This window comes from Trachemys scripta, chromosome 24 (assembly GCF_013100865.1).
Source record: "Trachemys scripta elegans isolate TJP31775 chromosome 24, CAS_Tse_1.0, whole genome shotgun sequence".
NCBI lineage: Eukaryota > Metazoa > Chordata > Testudines > Emydidae > Trachemys > Trachemys scripta.
In genome coordinates, this window is record NC_048321.1 from 2,731,690 (window position 1) to 2,749,683 (window position 17,994).

Here is a 17,994-nt window from a genome sequence, read left to right on the forward strand (position 1 = left end):
TGCCCCAAGACCCAAGCCCTTGGTGGCAGTGTCAGGGCTGGTAAGGGGGGGGGGGGAGATGCTCCTATGTCACTCAGCACAGGATACAGCACAAACCCCTCCCAGCCTCCCCCCACAGACTGACCTCAGCCCCTTCCCCCACAGACTGACCCCCAGTGCTCCACATGATTGACCCCCCAGCCCCAGTGCCTCACAGATTGACCCCCAGCCCCCCCCACAGACTGACTCCCAGCCCCAACTCTCCACAGACTGACCCCCTCAGCTCCTCCTCCCCACCTGAGCCCCCCCCAGCCCACTATCTGCCCAGTGCGAGGAACAGGACAAGTTAGGATGTGGGGGGTGTCAGTGCCGGGGGTATTTGGTGTGGGGAGGGGATTACACCAATGAGGGGGTTGGGAGCTGCAAGGGGAGCGTGAGGGTGGGGGGTGTAGGGGGGCTGTGGGGGGACACTAATCAGGGTGAAGGTGGGGGGAGAGGGAGGGAGGCTATGGGGTGGTCAGGGTATTCCACGCAGGGCTGTGGCTGCAAGTGATGGGGGGCATGAAGTCTGTAACAGGTGGGGGGATGGGAAAGGATTGAGGGTCAGGAGGGATTGGGGGAGCTGTGCGGGGAAGGGGACCTGTGCGAGTCAGTGTGGGAGTCCCTGCTGCCCCCTGCTGGGGGGATGGGCCTGCTCTGTGTGTGTTGGGGGGACTGTCTGGGTTCAGGGGTACCAATCTGGGGGGACTCCTCGGGAGAGGGGCTGCAAATCTGTGTCAGGGCAGAGAAGTTGGGGGGCTGTGCTTTGGAGAGAGATCAGGGAGCAGCATTGTGGTGCATCTCCCAGACCCCTCCAGGAATCCCTGCCCTGCCCCCCAGCACTCGTGCCCCCCCAGACCCTGCCCCCCTGTCCCATGGTGGGTCGGGGGGATGCCAAGTTCCCTTTCTGCTCCCTACCGTGGAGAGTGAGCGCAGACGGGGCTTCCACTTCTGCTGGCTGTTGTCCACCAAGGAGAATCGGCGCAGCATGCTGGGGGGCTGGAGATCCTGAGGCAGGGAGGGGGTCAATGATGGGGTCCAGCTGTGACCAGGGTCCCTGCCACACAGGGACACTAATGAGAGGTCCCTTTGCGGCCTTACATGCGGGTGTTCCCCAGCTGTCCCACCCAAGGTGGCTGCATCTCAGTGCTGGGCAAGCCGTCCCTGTGCAGTGTTATGTGCGGCTGTTGCCCAACTGCCCCTGAGGTGACTGCACATCAGTGCTGGGCAAGCATCCCCAGAGGTCTAAGCTGTCTGGATCAGATCTCACTCCTCCTGCAGATGCTGCTTCTGCTTCCTGCCCGCATTTGGGAACCGCAGCAGGAAGCGGCTGGGGGTCGCCAGATCCCGTCGGCACTAAATCTGTGGGCTGAATTCTGAGCTAAGGGTGAGCTGGGTGCAGGCTGGCATGGCTGTGCTCATGGCACTGAGATCCCCTTGTGCACACTTGCTCACAAGTCTCACGCCAGCGCCTCCCTGCCACACATGCTGGCCCGGGCCCTGTGCACCTACATCAGGGGTGGGCAAACTTTTTGGCCCGAGGGCCACATCTGGGAATAGAAATTGTATGGCAGGCCATGAATGCTGACAAAATTGGAGTTGGTGTGCAGGAGGGGGTGAGGGCTCTGGTTGGGGGTATGAGCCAGAAATGAGTTCAGGGTGCAGGAGGGGGCTCTGGACTGGTGTGGAGGGGAGTAAGGGCTCCAGCTGGGGGTGCAGGCTCTGGGGTGGGGCTGGGGATGAGGAGTTTGAGGTGATGGAGGGGGCTCTGGGCTGGGACCGAGGGGTTTGGAGGGCAGGAGAGGGATCAGGGCTGGGGCAGGGGGTTGGGGCACGCGGGGAGGCTCAGGGGTGCAGGCTCTGGGTGTCGTTTACCTCAAGCGGCTCCCAGAAGCAGTGGCATGTACCTTCTCCAGCTCCTACACAGAGGCGCAGCCAGGTGGCTCTGCACGCTGTTCTGTCTGCAGGCACCGCCCCTGCAGCTTCCATTGGCGGCAGTTCCTGGCCAATGCGAGCTGCAGGTGCAGCACTTGGGGTGGGGGCAGCGTGCAGAGTAGAGCCCCCTGACTGCCTCTATGCATAGGAGCCAGAGGGGGGCCATGCCACTGTTTCCAGGAGTCACGTGGAGTGGCCCCCGACCCTGCTCCCTGGCTGGAGCACTGGAGCAGGGGAACTCGAGGGCCAGATTAAAACGGCTGGCAGGCCGGATCTGGCCCACAGGCTATAGTTTGCCCACCCCTGACCTACATCCTCCTGGGCACACTCACCTGTGCCCAGTGCACGAGGCTACTCTGCCCCCACCATGAACATCCCCCCTTGCCTTTGGCACTAGCCACAACTGTCCTCTTTATCAATAGTCCAGCACCACTGCCTACATTGGTGGCTCATCTGGCACTGAGATGCAGCCACCTCTGGGGCAGGGCAGCCAGGGAACAGTGACAAATAATTCCACACAGGGATGGCTCGCCCACAGATGAGATGCAGCCACCTCTGGGATGGGGCAGCTGAGGAGGAGACGCCCAGGGACACCACACTGGGGCCAGCCTTCACTGCATGGGGAGCGTGCCCCCTGCTAATCCCCCACCCTGCTCCCTGCAGCCCCCCGGCTGTTCCGGAGGTTTCCTACCCGCCTCCCTGCCCAGCCTGAGGCTGCGAGATCACCGCCAGGGCAGCCCCAGCTGGACTGAGACTCGCCAAGCAGGGCAGCGGGTTTCAGAGAGCAGGGCTGGGGTAGTAGCACTGTGGGGCTCTGCCAGGTATGTCTGTGGGCCCAGCTGGGTCTGTCCCACTGTCATGTGCACAGCGCCCCTCCGTGCCAAGCTTAGAGATGGAGCAAGGCTCGGGGGTCTGAGAGCAACATCCCCTAGCACAGGCTGGGGCTGGATCGAAGCTGGTGCCCCCTGGAGGGTAAAGGTCCCATGCCCAGTCCCCGCCCCCCAAGCCAGCTGGTTGTCAGATTCTCAGTTGGGAGCTGGCTCCGTCACCTCCAACATGGTCTGTGGCTGTACTGGTGGCATCACGTCCCACAGAGCTTCAGCTTTCATGGGCTGCTAAAGCTTCTGGCCTTAGTGGTTAGGATAGAGGCTGCCTGGGTCTGCTGAGAGCCTGTGCCTGTTGCTGGGAGAAGGGGGGGCTGCCTGCGTGTGACCAACCCTGCAACACTGCCTGGGTCAGCTGAGAGTGGGGAGGGGGAGCTGGCCTGCCCCTCCATGATCTCCAAAGTCCAGTGTCCCTGACATTCACGGTTTCCCTACTGGTGATCTTGGCGGCAGAGGGCACAAAGGCTGGGTGGAGGGCAGGGAGGGAAATGCAGAAGGAAGAGACAAGCCGAGGGGGAAGTGCAAGTGGGGAGGGTGGGAAAGGAGGGAGCAAAAAAAAGGCTGTGTTGGGAAGTGGGGCGGGGACAAGGGATTTCCCTCCCCACCCACTGGGAATGCAGATGGGCTGGGGCTTTCCCAGGAGGCTGGGGGAGAAAGGACCCCCATGCAGGAGTTGGAGAGGGACTGGGGGGTCAGTGAGTGACTGACACACATAGGGAGGGCGACTCAGCCTCTCCAGCAGGGGACAGCACACACAGAGCTGGGCTCATCCCCTGCAGGGGGGGGGGGCAGTGTTCACACGCACACACACAGGTGCCAGCTGCACAGACGTAGGGCGGAGGGAAACCCCGGTTCCAGGGAGTGGGGCTCCATGTGGCCCAGGGAGGCAAGAAGCTGTGTCAGGAGCCAGAGTGGCTCTGGCCAGCATCTGGGAGCAGGGCCAATGGGGGAGTGTACAAGTATACATGCAGATGGACAGATGGCTTCATGTGGGCATGGATGGAGAGACGGGTGGATGGAGGGCTGGGTGTGGGGAAGGACGGATGGATGGAGGGGTAGAGGATGTGTGTGAGCAAGGGAAGGGGTGGGTGTGGGGAAGAATGGGGGGGTGGAGGGTGCATGTGGGGGGCAGATGGAGGGAGGAGTGGGTGTGGGAAAGATGGATGGGGATGGGTGGAGGGTGCATGTGGGGCAGTGTAGATTGGTGGGAGGATAGCAGATGTGTGGAGGGGGGCAGATGGAGGGACCATAGACCCATAGCAATGTGGGACTGGAAGGGACCTGGAGAGGGCATCCAGCCCAGACTGGGCTTTGTCTGACCTGCTTTGAGAAGCCTCCTGCGCCGGGACCCCCTGCCCGCCCCATGGCACCTGCCAAACTCCCTGCATGCAATGTGCAACCTAAGCCGGCCTCGTGGCACCGCCGCCCTTTGCACCTTGTCCTGCCGAGAGGCCTGGCTGCCCCTCTGCACAACATGTCAGAGCCGGTGTCTCAGCTCCAGCCTCCCAGCCCCAGGTTTCAGTCTCTCCTCCTTGCCCAGGCGCCCAGACCTTTCCTCCTTGTTGCTTTCCTTGGGGCTTTGCCAGCGGCCGCTTCACCCCTGTTGCACAGGGCCCAGAACCGGACCCAGGACGCCAACTGAGGCCTCCTCAGCACGGCCACAGGGCTGCTCCTGTGTGGCTCCCAGGCCCCTGCTGACCCAGCCAGAATGATGGGCTGGCTTGGTACTAGTATTACTCTGGTGACTCATCTCTAGTTTGTGACCCACTCTCCACCCAGCTCCTTCTCTGGCAGACTCTCCTAGACTAGCAGCACCAGCTGGGATCTGGGCAGTGGTTCCCCCCTCAGACCAGGGCTACATTCAAATTGTGCAGTGGTAGAACCACGCCGCTCAGGGTGTCAACCCCCCCCCCCCCCCCGAGCGACAGCTGCACCAGCCTAACCCCAGTGCATACGGCACCCCTGGCGACCCAAGGGTGCTTCCCAGGGATGTCGCTACCTCTCTCATGGAGGTGCCGCGTAGCTCTCCGGTCGGCTCAGTGACACCAGGCAGCATTGCATCGACCTGCCTTAGCCTTGTATTTTCCACGTGACCTCCGTGAATTTCAGCCGGTGGCTCCCAGGCCATTTCTCCAGATCACTTGGGTTTCGAATCCTATCCGCCAAAGCACTTGTGCCCCATCTGGCTGGGTACTGTCCACAAACGCTACAAGCTGTCATTAGCCCAGTCCCTGATGAAGATACTGCCCAGAACCGGAGCCAGGCCTGATCCTGGCGGGCCCCACTCACTGCCAACCACTGACCCGACTCCCTGGGAATGGGCACCTGCCCCCTAGCAGGCTCGGTGAGGCTGCATGGCCCTGGTTTGCTCAGCAGGTCACGTGGAACAATATCAACAGCCTCACTGAAGGGGAGATAGCTCAGATCAACCGCCGCCCTTGCCCCAAGGCTGGGCCCTATCCGAGGAGAGTGGGTCAGGGACATGATTTGTTCTGGACAAATCCATGTGCGCTGGACGCCCCACCTGCTAAGGGCCAATGAGAGTGTCCATTCTCTCTCCCTGCGTGGTTTAGGAGCTCCTGGGTTGTCCCTATGCACAGACAGATGCGATGTTTCCCTTTTCAGGCCTCTGGGGTCAGTCCCGTCCCCCACCAGCTCGCAAAGGTGGAGTGGGCGCGTGGATGGATGGTGGGGGTGCTTGAGGAGGGGCAGATGGATGGGGCGCATGGGGAGACGCGGGTGGACAGATGGAGGGGGTAGGTGGTAGGGTGGCAGGAGGGGGCATGTGCAAGAAGGGAGCGAAGGACTGCATGGGAAGGAGGCCAGCCAGGCACTGACCCAGTGAGAGTCCCCGGGCAGAAGGCATGTGGGGAGGGGCAGGAGACCAACCAGGCACTGCCCCACTGGGCAGCCAGAGTCTCTCGGGCAGACAGTGCAAATGGGTGCAGGTGGCAGCCCAAGCAAGCGGGGAGCGAGCCGGGAAGCGACAGAGCGGGAAGGCCCACACTGAACAAGCGCGCCGGGATCCCTCGGACTCAGGTGGTGTCTCCGCCCCCAGGGGACTCTGCAGTAGGCGCTGCTGAGCCCATGGGACCCAGGTGTCCAGGGCACTAGCGGGATCCCCCCAGGTCCCCCTACCTGTGGGGGCTCAGAGCCCATGTCCGAGGCTGCGGGGGGCTCCAGCGTGGGGCCTGGGGGCTCTGGCAGAGCTGTGACTCTGCACTGCCTCGGGCCGCCCAGCGCAGGAAGCTGGAACCCACAGGTTAAACCACGTTGTCGCACTGCTGAAAGGGGAAGTCGAGTTGCTGATCGGTTCCTCCTAGGCTGCCTGCAGGGAACTGCCCAGGGCAGCATGCACAACGGAGGGCTGGGGGCAACAAGCACCATCAGCACATGGGACCGAACTTTCCAGCCCCCACCCTGGGGCCGGATCGGGGCTGGCGTCCCTAGAGGGAAAGCTCCCCTCCTCCCCCAGCAGCCAGCCAGTCCCCCCAAGTTAGAACACCAATGGTGCTGAGGGTTGGGATTGAGGGGCACCAGCAGGGCTGGGAGGCGGGGAGGCTTGGACGGCAGGGGGCTGTAGGTCCCCCTGTCCTTCTCCCCCCAGTAGCTGTGGGGACAGGAATTGCCCCCACCCCCTCCCCAATGCTGCTGGCTCCCACTTCCTGTTTGCAGGCTGCTGGGGCTGAAGAGCTGGGAGCCCGATTTAGCCTCCAGCTCACATTCACTTCCTGAGCACGGGGCCGAGCTGGGCCCAGCCCCAGAGTGCTGGGGGGAAGGGATCACTCTGCTGGACTGGAGGTGGCTGGAGCAGAGGAGAATTCCCCTCTGCTGCCAGCGGGACAGGGTGCAGGACACACAGCAATGCAGCTGGTATCCCAACCAGCAGAAGGGAGTGAGGTGTGTGTATGTGTACACACCCCACTCTCCAACAGGGGGCAGTGGGGTACACCCCCAGCTGAGGCAGTGTCTCACAGCCCCCTCAGTTAGCGCCCCACTAACCAGTTCCCCCCAGCAGAGCTGCCCTGGCAGGATGCAGTAGCTTTGCGGTGCCCTGTGGGGTGGGGGCCGTGGGGTGGGCAGCACACACACACCGCTATTGAGGACTGGACACACAAAAGGCTGATTATGAGGGGCCGGGGGAGCCAGGAGCCGGCACTTGCTGGCCTGACACGGGCGCTGGCCCCAGGCCAGGGAGAGGCAGAGTTGGGCACAGGGGGCTGGGAGGCGGTACAGGATGAGGCATGGGGCTTCCCCACTAGGGAGCACCAGCTCTTTCGGGGGGGCAGGGGGGGTGCAAACTCCCTAGAGAGGAAAAGCCCCCTGCCACTTCCCTACCCCCCTGAGCCAGCCAGCCCCCCGCCATGGGCCAGATGGGAGCCAGTGCCCTCTAGAGGGAAGGCTTGGACGGTAGGGGGCTGTAGGTCCCCCTGTCCTGCCCCCCTGAGCCAGCCAGCCCCCCATTATGGGGCCGGATGGGAGCTGGCACCCCCTAGACCCCATTTCCACATCACAGAGCCGGCTGCAGACAAGCCCATGCCATGCCAATTAGCAAACCCACTTTTATTACATTGCCTAAGAAAACAGCAAAAACCATCCACACCTGGCCAGGGAACAGCTCCCCCAGGCACACCTGTGCCCTAGAGCACCCCCCGCTGGGCCAGGCCGGGGGGGGCTGGGAGCTCCGCCCACAGCCAGCACTCCCGCCCTGCTCCCTCCTGTGCCCCCAATGAGCCAATGACCCTCCCCCAAGGGGCGCGAGGTCCTGGCTGAGGTGCAGGCGGTGCTAGGTAGCCTAGCTGGCCTGAGGGGAGCTGGCAGATTCGCCCACCTCTGGCTCTGGGCTGACTCGGCCCCGAGATGGGGGCACGTGGACTCACAGCTAGTCGCCCTGGCTCAGGATATTGTTAACGGCCCCCCAAGGCCGATTCCAGACAGAGCAGGGCCTGGAGGGAGGGAGATCCGGAGACTCTCAGCAGGGGCGGCCGGGCGGCTCAGCCAAGCCCTGAGACACGAGCCTGGACACTGCGATGTCGACGGCCCTGGGGAGTGAGAGAGCACAAATTAGCACTGAGTGTGCCCCAGACAGCTGCATCTCTGAGCTGGGCAGGCCAGCTCTGGGGCAGGGCAGCTGCCCCATGGGGACAGCAGCCATCCTCTGCCCTGCCCCACAGCACTCCCTAGTGTTGCGCTGGGTAATTACCGGAGCTGGCTGCGCAGATCCTCCCGCTGGCCCCGCAGCACCTCCAGCAGTGGATCCTCCTCGAACTCAGTGCCATCTGATTCTGGGGGCGACAGAGAGAGCATGGCTCACACCCCAGCCAAGTCTCCCCAAATCCCACCTGCCCCCACTCACACCCCCTGCCCCACCCCTGCTCAGACCCCAGCAAGATCCCCCACCCCCACGATCCCATCCAGTTCCCCCCAGCCCCCACCTCCACTGGGACCCTGGCTAGATCCCTCCCTAGCCCTGCTCAGAGCCCCTCCCCCCCACAGCCTGAAATGAGACCTGAGCAGATCTCCCACTTCCTGCTGCCACTCCTCACTGAGCCCCCACCCCACCAGCTCTCTCTCTCCTACCCAGGCTGCCAGTCACCCCCTGCACCCCCTCACCCTCCGCCTCCTCTAGCAGCTGAACCGCCAGCTGCAGCAGCTGTGGGTGCTGGGAGCCAGGGGCCAGGAGCTCCTCTGCTGCACTCTGCTCTGGAGGGGAGACTGCTCCCTCCCCTGACTGGCGTCCCCTGGTGGGGAGGTGGGATGCCGGGGGGGAGAACAGCCTCTCAGAGATCACCTGGGAGAGAGAGAGAGATGGGAGGTCACTTGCCCTGCTCTCTGCACCCCCAGCCCGCACCACCATCATGCTCCCTGCAGCCTGCACCCCAAACCTGCTCCCCTACCCTGCCAGCGCCCCACCCCACCCCACTCCCCACAGCCAGCACCCCTGCCCCATCTTCCTCTGCTGGGAGGCCAGGTGCTCCCCACACACTCCTGCCCCCCACAGTGCCCCCTGGTGGGAGAGGAGCTCCCTCCACAGCCCACGCCCCCATCCCACTCCCCACAGCCAGGCTCTCTCTGGGTACTGCACCTGCCCCAGGGCACTGTGGATGGATGACTCCCCCTTCCTGCCTCTCCTCCTCCAGCTGGGGGTCGCCTCTGGCTTCGTGGCAGCTCTGTCTTGCCACGGCTGAGGCTTGGAAGGCTGCTCGGTCTCTTTAGGTATGTGCTGTGCCACACCCATTGCCCAGGCTCCCCACTTAGCATCCTGGGAACCGTGCCGCTCCGTGGGTCCCGCTGCCCACCGAGCATCCCGAGAGCCGGGCCGCTCCGCCGGTCCCGCTGCCCGCCGAGCATCCCGAGAGCCGGGCCGCTCCGATGGTCCTGCTGCCCACTGAGCATCCTGGGAGATGGGCTGCTCCACCGGTCCCGCTCCCCGCCGAGAATCCTGGGAGCCAGGACGTTCCGCCGGTCCCATTCCCTGCCAAGCATCCTGGGAGCTCCACCTCTCTGCAGCTCCTCCTCCATTTCCCTCAGGCTGTGGTGTGCTGGAGGGGGTGGCAGCAGATGCCAGCTGCCCCAGAACGTGGACAGCTATGGGGTTCTGCCCCACAGCTGGCTTAGCACTCAGGAAGGGCACCTCCAGGGGGTGCCCCATCCCTTGGCGAAGAGCAGAGGGTCCTAGTGCCCACTCCAGGCCAGATCTCATTTCTGGCTGGACAGCAGGCGCTGGGAACGCAGCAGCATCTCCGCTCCTCCATGCCACTGCACTTGGCAGCAGTCCAACACCAGGACGTGCCATGCACACCCCATCGCCCTGCAGGAATAAGGGGAGGAGTGTGCCGATGAAGGGGCATTGCCTGCAATATCCTGGAATAACATTAAGTATCGCCAGAGCTCACTGCATTAAAAACACAAACGTTTGTGTGTCACCACGGGATCGTCTGTGATTTCGCTGAGAGACGCACCTGATGGCAACCCTGGGAAATGCTACAAGCTTCAAGGCGCTCTCCAAACCAACAGGCCAGCCAACCCCAGCTTGGGGGTGCCTAGGAGACGCTCAGGTGGCGGGGAAGGCACCCTCCAGAGCAGCCCGAGGGGAAACCCGATGTCGGCTGCTCACCTGCAACAGGAAGCCCAGCCCAGGGACCCAAGCTGGACAAGGGAGGGACTCACAGACATGGGGTTGCTTATGCGGAGCTAAGAGTTGCTACAGATTCCTAGATCCCAAGGCCAGAAGGGACCGTAGTGATCACCTAGTCTGGCCGTCTGTGTAACACAACCCGACACCTGCACTGAAGAATTCCTTGAGCTGCGTGGCAACAGGGGAATTTTCTGTCATATATTTATGACGATGTGTGCCTCAGTTTCCCCTATATGATGCATTGTTACCCGGTGGGGGGTTGGGACAAAATGGGAACATTCTTAATGTTTTCTCTGAATACTGTGTGTGTCTCAGCTTCCCCTTTATCGGGGTGGGTAAACTACAGCCCGTGGGCCGCAACCAGCCAGTTACACCTTTTAATCCGGCCCTTGAGCTCCCACCGGGGAGCAGGAGCTTGCCCCACTCCGCGCATGTCCCCCCAGGGAGCTCTGCATGCTTTCCCCGCCCCAAGCGCTGGCTCTGCAGCTCCCACTGGCCACAAGGGAGGCACCTGCAGATGGGGCAGCATACAGAGCTACCTGGCTGGTGCTGCGCCTCCACGTAGGAGCCGGAGAAGGGACATGTCGCTACTTCAGGGAGCTGGTTGAGGTAAGCACCACCTGGAGCCTGCACCCCGTACTACCTCATGTGCCCCAGCCCCCTACCCCAGCCCTGATCCCCCCTCCCGCCCTCCAAACTCCTCAGTCCCAGCCCAGAGCCCCCTCCTACAACCCAAACCACTCATCCCCAGCCCAGAGCCTCCTCCCATACTCCAAATCCCTCTGCTCCACCCCCAGCCCCCTTCTGCACCCCAAGCCCTTCATCCTTGGCCCCACCCCAGAGCCCACACTTCCAACCAGAGCCCTCCCCCACTTCCGCATCCCAACCCCCTGCCCCAGCCTGGGGCCCCCACTCGCAACCTGAACGCCTCATTTCTGGGCCCACCCCAGAGCCCACCCCCTCAACCGGACCCCTTGCCCCCTCCCACACCCCAACCCCAATTTCGTGAGTATTCATAGGCCGCCCTACAATTTTCATACCCAGATGTGGCCCTTAGGCCAAAATGTTTGCCCACCCCTGCCCTATATACTACTCAAGTATCTAGGTGGTGGGATAAGGGGGTGTGATCGTTGCAAAGACCCCTAGAGGGCAGGTGTGACTGCTGGTGGGCTGCACCTTGTATCCTGGCAACTGATGGCCAGTTCCCCTTCTCTGCAAGAACCAGCCTGAGGTGCTGGTGCAAGACCAGAGGGACCTGCTGGCCCAGGAAAGAGACAAAGGAAGGAGAGGGGACAATGGGCAGCTGAAAGGATCAGTCTCCTGGTTTGGGACTGGGGGTGGGGTGGTAGAGGCTAGGGCTCTGCCCCCCCCCCATGGACTCTATTGAAACAACATTCCTGATTTCTGTGCTAACAAGATCAGTCCTACGCTGTGTTCCCATTGATGAATAAACCTCCTGTGTCACACTTCTGGCTGAGTCCCTGTGACTGCGGAGTGGGGGTGCAGGGCCCTTTGGGGGGGGTGAGGGTCCCCAGGTGTCCCTTCCAGGTGGACTCACAGCAGGGAGCTCACAGGGTGAACAGGGGGCTGAACGCTCCGAGATCGGCTCCAGGAAGTGCCGAAGCTGAAGATGCTTCTTGCTCTGGTGGAAGGGCCCCTGCAGAGAGACTTGTTACACCAGAGTCTGGGCTGACCCTCATACAGATCAGTTCCAGAGCAACCGAACTGTGACTCCATGACAGCGGAAAAGGCTCGTTTGCTCTCAGGGTGGGCTGGGAGAGGAGACAAAGGTATGAAGGGAGTTCGGATCCTTCAAAAGGACTGGCCAAGGCAGGCCCTGTATCAATGGAAAAGCATAGAAGACAATGGCAAGCCGTCAGCAGGACGCGGCTGCGCCCCAGAGCGGGATTTCCCCACCTCTCCACAGGGATGCATCCGAAGAAGTGGGCTGTAGTCCACGAAAGCTTATGCTCTAATAAATTTGTTAGTCTCTAATGTGCCACAAGTACTCCTGTTCTTTTTGCGGATACAGACTAACACTGCTGCTACTCTGAAATCTCCACAGGGAACAGAGCAGAGACCCAGCTGGAGAACAGAGGACAGGGAAAGTGCGAGGTGGGGGGAATAGAGCTGCTGGAAGGGTCTGGGGGCTCTCCCTGGGACCTGACCAAGTCGGTTGGATGTTCAGACAGACAGGCTTGGAATGTGGGGTTCATTACAATGTGGCTGGGCTTGGGGTTTGTCATGGAGTCACCAGGTGATGCTCTGGAACTACTCCCTACGAAGCCAGTCAGGACTCTGGGGGAGCCTCCTCTCTCGGAGCAGACTGTCTCCAAGGCAAGAAGCTTACACAGCTTCCACCTTCCTGGGTCTGACCTCGGAGCATTCAGCATCCCCTTCCACACTGTGCACTTCGCACAGCGAGTCCGCCTGGGCGGGGCTCCTGCGGCAGCCAGAGGGTCCAGCACCCCAACTTCAGTCAGACGTGACTCTCAGCCAGCCCGTAAAACAGGTTTATTAGTCGACAGCAACACAGCGTAGAACAGAAATTGTTAGCACAGAAATCCATGACTTTCAGCCAAATCCATCTTGGGGGAAGGGGAGCCCAGAGTCAGGGCTCTGGTCCTGTCCCCCCCCGCACCCCAAGCCAGCCCAGAGGAGAGGGACTTCCAGCTGCCTGGCCCCTGCCCTGCCCACTGCTCCTCCTCCGGCCTTTGTCTCGCATCCGGGGCCAAGAGTCACCTGGTCGTATCCCTCTCCTGGGTCTCAGGTTACAAAGGGGCAGCCATAGCATTCCTGCAGGCAGCAGGATCAGCCCCCACAAAAGTCACACACCCTTATTCCCACCACCTAGACACTGGTGCAATGCACAGGGAAACCGAGGCACACACAGCATTCATGCAAAACAGTAAGACTCTCATACAACATAACAAGGGAAAATTCTCACTTTGTCACAGGCTTGGCCTGGCTATGTTTGAACCCTGAGCTCTCTGCACCAGCCTAAGGCCTTCCTAGGCTGCATCTGACCCTGACGAAAGAGCAAGTCGCTGGGTGTATGGTGCATCACAGGGGCTCCTCCCAGGGACAGTTCTAATGTGGGAGCCCCGATCCTATGCACCCATGACAAACAGGTGTTTAAAAAAACCTCCCACCTTGTTCTACAATTTGTTGGTGACAGCAAATGCCCCCGCTCCTTGGAAAATCCTTCCAATGATTACTTACTCGCACCGTATGCCTTATTTCCAGGCTGCCCTGGACTAGCTTCACCTTCCAGCCCTTGTGTGGTGGCAGAGCCCAGGATGTCACATTCCTCCCCCACGTAGACACTCACAGACTGGGATAAGTCACCCCTTCACCTTCCCTTCGTTAACCTATAGACTCAAGCTGCGGCTATGCTACAAAATGACATTGATCTAACTTACGTTGGCACATGGCTGCTGCAGTTACTGAACAGCGACTGTGTGCCCATGTAAGCTGGCTACCTTTGATCGCCCAGGGCTTAGGGATGACACTTCCGCGGCTAGGTCGACCCAACGCAGCCTATGTCGACCTAACCGAGTAGTGCAGACCAGGCTTCCATCTGTCGTTCTCAGGTGGGTTTTCTAACCCTTGAACCCTTCTCTGGTCCCCCTCCAATTTATCCTCATCCTTGAGCGGTGGGCACAGAAGTGGATGGCGAGGTCCAGTGGGCTACAGGCTGGACAGCGCTGTGGCAGGGCGAGCGCTGGGTGCTCTGAGTGGGGGGTTACACAGAGACAGTAGAGTGACCTATGATGAAGCGGGGGGATTTTCTTAGTGTCTTGCATGAATGCTGTCTGTGGCTCAGTTCCCCTGTGTGCTACGTGTTTAATGAGGTGGTGGGAGGGAGTTTGTTGCTGGAGAGGAGCAGGTGTTACCTCGCCTGGCAGTCAGGACCCCGACAACTGCCTGGAGATTGGGTACCCTAGTGACTGGTAGGTCCCCCCAGCTTGGCAGTCAGCCGATTCTGGCCTGTGGAAGGACAATGGGCTGAGGAGAGAGGACCCCTGTGGCTGGGTTCCAGCCAGGGGGCTGCTGGGCTGGGGACAAAGAGCAGCCTGAGCCCACAGGACTGAGACTGGCCAGGCTCAAGACCCCTGAGAACTGCCTGTGCTGGATTCAGATGCTCAATAAACCCTCCTGTATTACGTTGGCTGGGAGTCACTGCAGGGTAGAGATCGGGGTTGCATTGCTCTCTCTGGGTGTGGAGGCCCTGGGGTCCATGGCGAGACATGGGCGAGCGGAAGGTTCAGAGAGGTGCAGGTCCAAGAGGCGCTGGAGCGCAGGGCTTAACCCCCGAAGAGTGTGTGGACCCACAAGAAGGGCTGTCACGCTGAGAGGAGCTCCTCCCAGGGACCTTACAGAGCCGAGAGAGCACGGGGCATGAGAGTCCGTGACATGACCCCAGGGTAGATTGACTTTCCCAACACTCTGGGGCAGGGCAGGCAGGGAACAGCCCCACAGATGGCTGTGCCCCTATGATCCCCGCTGGGAGAGGCAGGTCTCCCAGAATCATCCCCCCCAATCACCCCCGGGCTCCTACCGTCCTTGGGCCCCGGGCCAGCTTAGTCCTCCAGCCAAGCAGGGGCAGCGATCTGCCGGCCTGGCTTGCCTGCTCCATCTTCCGACGCAGGCGCCACTGGAACAGGATGTCATCCTCCGGCCGAGTGGAAGAGGAGCATTGTGGGATATGGGCAGGAGGCCAGCAGGCAAGGGGCAGGGGCTCTGGGGGAAGATAAAGGGTGTCACAGGAGGAACAAGAGACAGGGAATAACCCGCTCTGGGCCCAGATGGGAGCCGGTGCCCCCTGGAGGGGAAAGGCTCTGTGTTCCATTCTCTCCTCCTCGAGCCAGCTAGTCCCCACCCTGGGGCCAGATGGGAGCCGGTGCCCCCAAGAGGGGAAAGGCCCAGTACCTCGGTTCCTACCTGGGGAGGGCTCCAGCAGGGAGAGGTGAGAGGGGCAGGGAAGCGCCTGGTCTGAGTCCGCAGTGCTGGATGGAGGTGTGGAGCGCAGCCCCTCAGAGCTGACAGGGATGGTGCTGCTCAGGGAGGACTCACTGCAGGAAGAGCAGGCAAGCTTAGAGGGGACAGAGGGTTTGTCCGTTGGAAGGCATCCTGCCTCTCCCCAGTGTGCAGGAGGGGCTGGAGGGGGAATACCCAGTATGGCGGGGGGGTACCCAGCAGTGGTGTGTGTTGCGGGGCGGGGAGATGTGTACACAGCAGGGAAGGGGCTGCCGGGGGGGGGGGGGGGGGAGAATACCCAGTGCGGGGTGTGTGTCAGGACAATACCTTCTCAGCAGCAGCCGAATGGCTCTCTCCTGCAGGCTGTGACTGTCGGGGTCAGGCGACTCCAGTGGGGAGGTGTCTGAGGGGCCCCCCTGGAAGAGAGTGAGCGGGCAGTGCAGGGAAGAGCCCCACGATCAGGCCCCAGGGGGCTGGTAGCACCAGGGACTGTCCCCCACAAAGCTGGCCAGGGGACATGGTTCCCTGCTGCCCCAGAGAGGGGCTGGGCAGAGTCCCGGGCGTGGGGTGGGATCCCCAGAATGGATAGAGAGGGGCTGGGCAGGGTCTTGTTGGGGAATCCCCAGAGCAGATAGAGAAGGCCTGGGCAGGCTCCTGGGGATGGGGTAGGATCCCCAGAGTGAATAGAGAGGGGCTGGACAGGGACCCAGGGGCAGAGAGATCCCCAGAGTGGAGAGAGAGGGGCTGGGCAGGGTCCCAGGGGCACCCCAGAGCCAGCCTGCCCCTCTCCCTAGCTATGTAGCTGCCCGGTGCCCCCCAGCTCTGCCTCCCTGCAAGCAACATACTGACCATGGAGCGCAGCGGGGGGCTAACAAGTGCCCATCCTGGCCTGGCCTCTTCCAGCTTAGCACAGTCTGTAAGGAGATGGCCCAGTTAAAGGAGGGGCCAAGGAACCAACCAGCTCCCCACCTGCAGGGACCTCAAGCAGGGGAAGTGGGGGACCCCTGCCCAGCAAGGGCGGGTACCTGGCTTTGCCCCCCCTTTCGGGGTGGAGCTGTCAGAGGGAGGTGCTGGCTCCAGCCACCAGAACTCCCTGGCTGTGGGGACGGGGGGCGCCTGGCGCTGGCTGCGGCTCCTCGGCTGCCCATGGCGGAAACGCTCTATGTACCTGCAGGGAAAGGAGATGGTATTAATGGTCACCCTCCCTGCCCGGAGCCAGGCCTAAAACCAAGAGTCCTGGCTCCCAATCCCCCCCTCCCCTGCTCTAGCCACTAGACCCCACTCCCCTCCCAGAGCTGGGATAACACCCAGGAGTCCTGGCTCCCATCCCCTGCCCTAACCACCAGACCCCACTGCCCTGGGAGCAGCTCACTTGGCAATGATGGACTCCCCATCCTGGGCTGAGGCTAGGGGGCCCAGGGACTGCCTCAAGGCTGGCACCTCCTGGGGGGTGCTAGAGGAGCTGCGCTCGGTTGAGGACCACGATTCGGGGAAGGGGTTGGTGGAGTCCAAGTCCAGAGTTGTCCCCCGGCAGCTAGAGCCCTGCAGGAAGCTGAGGTCTGGGGGGCTGGAGGCCATGGGCTCAGGGGGGCGCCATCGGTGCGGGGCGAGGGCAGGGACACCGGTCAGCAGGCGGGCCGGGCTCAGGGTCTGGGGGGAAATGGAGAAAGCTCAGGGGTGCGATGCAAGCCAGCCTGGGCAGAAACTGCACCCCCATCTCTGTCACGATGGGGCCCCCACAGACCTCCACAGCCCAAACCGGTTTCCCCATAGCCGCCCCTGCCTCACCCAGCTCCCCCCTGCAGACCCCGAATGTGATGCAGCTCCCCTCTGCAGCACCCCCCACAGCCCAACCCAGCTTCCCCCAACCCCCCAAATACAGCCTTTCCCAGCACCCCCAATGCCTCCCTGCAGCCCCCACCCCAACCCAGCTTTCCCCCAAACTCCACAACACAGCATGACCCCGCTCCCCCCCATCCAGCCCCCCAACACCTTCCCACGCCCTCCCCCACCGGACCATGCACTGGTGCTGTGGGCCGGGCAGGCGGGCAGGTGAGGGGTGGTAGTGGCTCCGGGCTGGGCTCCTCATGGAGAAGGGGCTCTCCTGGACGGAGAACAGAGCCGTGCTGCAGGCAAAAGAGGAATTAGCAGGTTCTCAGGGCAGCCCCGTCAACCCCACCCCTGGGGCCAGACAGCATCACCCCTCCAGTTCCCCCCCATTCCCTCCACACCCCAGGACCAGACAGCATCGCCCTCCCAGTCCCCGGGACCATCGTCCCCCCATTCCCCACACACCCCGGGACCAGACACCATCGTCCCCCCATTCCCCACACACCCCGGGACCAGACACCATCGGCCCCCCACGGCCTGAGCACGCTGGGATGCAGGCAGCTCTGCAGGGCGCCCCAGGGGACCAGGGGCGGAGGTTGGGGAGGCGGGAGAGGCCGCGGGAGGACCCGGGGGCGGGGCCCGATCTCGCGAGGACCGTACCTGGACTCCATCCTTCCCGGTCCCTGAGGTGCGGGCCCGCGGGGGTATTGGGAACCCAGGCGTCCGGGCTCCCCCCTCTGTCCCAGCAATCCCCAGGACCCACGACCCTCCCCCAACCGAACTTGCCGCCCAAGCCGTCACCTAGCAACGTCCGCCAGGCATGTCGGGTAAAGCCGGCAGGGGAGGGGGTGACTGGGCGTGTGTCCCATAATGCACCACGCTGTCCGGGATCTCCTCCCCCCCCTCCCCGCCGCTCAAAATGGCCGCCCAGGCGTGTGTGGGCGAGTCCTGACTACACTTCCCATGAGGCACAGCGCCACTTGACTATGCTCCCACGGTACCCCGCGCCTCTTTTAACGAGGTCACTATGATCGCTGTCGCGTTGGGGAAATGGTTTGACTACAACTGCGGCCACTGACTACAACTCCCATGGGTCAGTACAGCGCGCCACCGGCCACTCGATAAAAATGGCCGCCAGGCGTGTCTGTGCAGCCCATGACTACATATCCCATGGTTCAGAGTAGCAGCCATGTTAGTCTGTATCCGCAA

The 17,994-nt window shown here is 62.4% G+C and overlaps 2 protein-coding genes across 6 annotated transcripts in view; both read right to left on the reverse strand.

Moving 5' to 3' along the window:
• The window catches only part of ARHGAP33 (Rho GTPase activating protein 33), a gene marked incomplete in the record, with an annotated part of 52,543 nt that extends 46,111 nt beyond the window's left edge, over window positions 1-6,432 (reverse strand). The window contains 2 exon segments of the mRNA XM_034756630.1: window positions 937-1,026; window positions 5,976-6,432. Coding sequence (XP_034612521.1) covers window positions 937-1,026; window positions 5,976-6,224 — 339 coding nt within the window.
• A 949-nt stretch (window positions 6,433-7,381) lies between these two features.
• On the reverse strand, window positions 7,382-17,668 carry PROSER3 (proline and serine rich 3). Of its 5 annotated transcripts, XM_034756513.1 has the most exons (12): window positions 17,446-17,667; window positions 16,973-17,081; window positions 16,328-16,605; window positions 15,981-16,123; window positions 15,805-15,869; window positions 15,283-15,371; window positions 14,920-15,050; window positions 14,537-14,718; window positions 8,923-9,648; window positions 8,451-8,628; window positions 8,041-8,122; window positions 7,382-7,879 (listed from the first exon to the last, which is right to left on the reverse strand). In XM_034756513.1, exons 1-12 carry the CDS (start codon window positions 17,454-17,456, stop codon window positions 7,810-7,812), a joined length of 2,064 nt encoding a protein of 687 aa, XP_034612404.1. In that variant the 5' UTR covers window positions 17,457-17,667; the 3' UTR covers window positions 7,382-7,809. The 5 variants fall into 5 exon arrangements, with proteins under 5 accessions (XP_034612404.1, XP_034612408.1, XP_034612406.1 ...); XM_034756517.1 differs by lacking the exon at window positions 8,923-9,648 and having other exon boundaries at window positions 17,446-17,668; XM_034756515.1 differs by lacking the exon at window positions 16,973-17,081 and having other exon boundaries at window positions 17,446-17,665.
• Window positions 17,669-17,994: the final 326 nt, after the last annotated feature.